Source organism: Ailuropoda melanoleuca, unplaced genomic scaffold, assembly GCF_002007445.2.
Source record: "Ailuropoda melanoleuca isolate Jingjing unplaced genomic scaffold, ASM200744v2 unplaced-scaffold1942, whole genome shotgun sequence".
NCBI lineage: Eukaryota > Metazoa > Chordata > Mammalia > Carnivora > Ursidae > Ailuropoda > Ailuropoda melanoleuca.
Window position 1 is genome coordinate 373 of NW_023188748.1, and position 3,801 is coordinate 4,173.

Genomic DNA, 3,801 nt, shown 5'->3' on the forward strand with positions numbered 1-3,801 from the left:
GAGAAGGGACAAAGAAATGTTGCTGCCGACACACTGAGGCCAGGGGGGAGCTGCGTTACCTCTCTGCCTCTCGGCTCCTTATCTGAGAAATGGAAGCGAAGGCCACCTCCTCTCTGGGGCTGTGGGTGAATTGAGAGGGGGGATGTAAGGTGCCTAGCGTGGAGCCTGGCGCCCGGTTCCCTTTCCCAAGGGGCCTCTGGTAGGCGGTCTGAGGCAGCTCAGGGCTGAGCGAAGCTCGTGGAACGTTCCCACTTACAGTTTGGTCAGATCTGCCGACAACGGCCGTGCCTGGAATGTCTTCCTTCTGATCTCTGGCTTTGCCTCTGAGCTCTCGGCAGCCCAGCCTTTGATCCGCTCCTGGACACTCACACCCACTTTCTCCGGCTCGGGGGCAGCTGACGGGGGCTCAGGGGTGGCTGGTGGGGGTTCGGAATCTGCTGCCAAGGCCAAGGTGCTCTCCTCCCCAAACAGGCTGACGCGCTTCCTGACGCTGCCCCTGGGGGTCCATCCTCCCTCCAGCCGGCTTTCCCTGTCAGCTGCTCTGCTCTTGACCTCAGCAAATTCTTGGTCTTTTCCAGGTCCAGGCAAAGGGGACGGGGGTGCCTTGTCCGGCTCCCTGAGCAGCTTAGCTTTCTCTTCCCCAGGGTGCTGGTCATTCCTGGCTGAGCCCCCAGCAGTTCTGAGGCCGCCGGCTCCGTCTGCTTGAAAAGCACCTTCTCCTTCTGTTCTCGGGTCTTCTTGGCTACCTCCAGGAAGTCTGAGTCTGGGTCACGAAGGCGAGGGTTTGCTCTGACCAAACACTCCGCGTCCACTTTGGGCTCCAGGTCGGACGTCTCCGGGCCTGACACTGGGCCACAGAACCCGCAGTGGCCTCATCAGCCACCTTCTTCAGCAAGGCCTCTTTGCTCTCAAACGGGGCCGTGAGGTCCATGGACAGAGGCCTCCTCACCCATGTCTTCTCAGGCCGGGTGGGGGGCGCATCCCCCCCGTGGCCTCCTCGCCAGGGCCTGCCTTCTGAGGCTGGACGGAGTCGATGAAAATGGCCGACACAGGCCTTCTCCTCAGGCGAGGCTTGGGCTCCAGAGTGGGGTCCCCTGTGTCCTCCATACTCCTGGCCTTTGACAGCGTCTCATTTGGGCCCTTCTCCTCTTGGGGGCCAGCTGGCCTGATGTCCTGCGACAGGGAGGCCGGTCGGGGAAGGGTCCCAGGCTTTCGGGCAGGCAGGGCAGGCTTGGTGCCCACCTCGGGCCGGGAGCCCAAGGCGGGCTCCTGAGACACACCCGCGGTGGCCTCCCGAGCCCCCTCACTGATCCCCTTCCCCAGAGTGGGGCCGGCTTTGGTGGTTTCAAAGACAATCATGGTGTTGGATCGGGGCCGCAGGAAGGTGGCCTTGATGAGCACCGACGAGCTTCTCCTCAGGCCCTCCCTGCTCCCCGCCTCCTGTCCCACCAGCCCGGGCATCTTCTCGCTCATGTCCTCTGCCACCAGGCCCTGGGAGCGCCCACAGGGAGCGCCCACAGGGAGGGGATGGGCTAGTTGGGCCAGGCCCCAAGGATGCGACAAGGGGTTTCACGTCCGGGGCATTCTCCTTGCAGAAGGGCTTGGGAGCAAGTCTGGGCAGCGGGAGTAAGCGGGCCGGGCTCCTAAGGGGGCTTTTTCCTTCCAAGAGCAGAGTCGAGGGTGCCCCGGGGGTGTCCCCGGCCTGGCAGAAATAGGTCCGTTTCAGGGTTTCCTCCTTGGAGATCTCGCCGAGGCCTGGCACCCCTGTCAGGGAAGTGATGGAGCTGACCTCGACCCGCGTCGCCATGGCTACGGCTGTGGATCCATGGGGATTAAGAACATCCGAACTAGGGAAGCGACCACTAAAGGGAAAAAGCAAAGGAGAGGAAAAAATCAATTTTAATCTCAGTGTCTGAGTCCAAGCAGAGCGTTTTGGGGGAATGGGCCTAGGAGGCCGGAGCCCTGGGTGCTGGACAACCACTCCCCACTGACCTCACTGGGGAAGCCCAGGCCGGCCTCTCCACCTCTCTGAACTCCAGGCAAGGNCCTCGACCCGCGTCGCCATGGCTACGGCTGTGGATCCATGGGGATTAAGAACATCCGAACTAGGGAAGCAACCACTAAAAGGAAAAAGCAAAGGAGAGGAAAAAATCTATTTTAATCTCAGTGTCTGAGTCCAAGCAGAGCGTTTTGGGGGAATGGGCCTAGGAGGCCGGAGCCCTGGGTGCCGGACAACCACTCCCCACTGACCTCACTGGGGAAGCCCAGGCCGGCCTCTTCACCTCTCTGAACTCCAGGCAAGGCGAGTGGACCAGAGGGCCGTCTTGGAGTTTGTTCTGGCCCCAAGGGTGGGGAAAGGGTGGCAACATTCTCTAGGACCTTCCCTACTCAGCTCATCTCAAGGCCAGCTCTTTCAGTAAAAAGGCATCATCTCTGCTATACAGAGAAGGAAACCAGCTCAGAGAAGCCAAAGAACTGGCCTGCTGTCACTTAGAGAATAAGGGGCAAAGTCGGGATTCGAACCAGGTGGGACTGCAAACGCACTCCGCACACTCCCAGCAAAAGCCCCGGTGAGAGCATCCTTGCGTCCCCTCACTCCTGTTACCCCCGTGTCATTCCCCATTTCAGAGCCTGCCCATGTCAGGCATCCCCGCTGACCCTCCTGACAACCGTGGGCTGAGCGCCAAGCACAGAGAGGGGAGGGGACCAACCCCAGCTCACACAGCTACCAAAAGGTGGAGTCCCTGAGGTCACGAAGTTGGTTAGTGGTCCCCAGCCCTACCAGATTGTCCCTTATCTCCACCTTCCCCCACACACCCTTCCAGATGCCTTCAAACAAGAAGCCATTTTTTTCCCACTCCACCTGCTGTTTTTCTTGGTTTGCCTTTGGGTTCTTTTCTGTTGAACACCTATTCCATACTGGCTGCCTTCAGAGCCTCCGTGAGAAGACTATCAGCTAGCGGTGAGGGTTCGCCAGGAGTGAGGCCTCGAGCTAAGCCAGGCGCTTCACGTGTTTTATAAATCACATCCTCTTTATAGCCCTACGAGGTGGGTATGACGGTCATCAGACCGCATTCTGCAGCGGGTGTAATCCCCTCGTTCATCCAGCCAGGAGCTCTGCTCTCTCTTATTAACCTTGCACAACCCTGAGAAGCAGGGGTCATCGCTATCACTATGAGGATGAAAAGCAAGGGCCCAGAGAGGTCACCCAACTTGCCGACATCACACAGCTGAAACTCGACCACACGTCCTCATCCCATTCAACCGGGCCTTCTTGAACACCACATTGTATTCCTTTCTGGTCTGAAAAGGTGCCAGACAAGTCGCCGTTCTTGATTCCCCCCCACCAGCCTGTCCCCAACCTTCATGCCCGTGTTCTCTGTCCCTGCAAAGCTGCCCCCAGCCTGCCCCCATCTAGATGGACTAAAAGTAGAAGGTATTTTAGTTAAATGCGAGCCTCCTGCTTCCCTTCCTGGGGCCCCGCTCTGCTGCCCCCGGCTCTGACTCACTCAGCAGGCTGCAAGAAAGAAAGGCAGACAGATTTTGATATTTTCTCTTCCTTACACGCTCGATGGTGCTAACAGATTTCTTCTCCCCGAAACCAGAGAACGCTGTCTAGACAGGGTTAGAGGCAGCAGAGAGGGAAAGATACGGAGAATCGGAGAACGGCAGAGTTGTAAGGCGTATCAATCGGGTCGTGCCCCAAATTAGGACTGTTCACCTTTAGAGCCAGTCCCCATGACCTCTTGGAAACCGTGCTCTAGGACACACACACACACACACACACACACACACACACAC

General features: G+C 58.7%; 1 protein-coding gene across 2 annotated transcripts in view; it reads right to left on the reverse strand.

The window, feature by feature from the left end:
* Positions 1–6: 6 nt before the first annotated feature.
* LOC117797940 (uncharacterized protein KIAA1671-like) overlaps positions 7–3,801 on the reverse strand; it is a 4,587-nt gene continuing 792 nt past the window's right edge. Inside the window, exon 2 of one of the 2 annotated variants that reach the window (XM_034650370.1) lies at positions 7–1,862. In XM_034650370.1, coding sequence (XP_034506261.1) covers positions 946–1,473 — 528 coding nt within the window. In that variant the 5' untranslated portion in view covers positions 1,474–1,862 and the 3' untranslated portion in view covers positions 7–945. Of the gene's footprint in view, positions 1,863–2,046; positions 2,121–3,801 lie in introns of those variants that run through there. The other variant, XR_004622753.1, reaches the window with a different exon arrangement.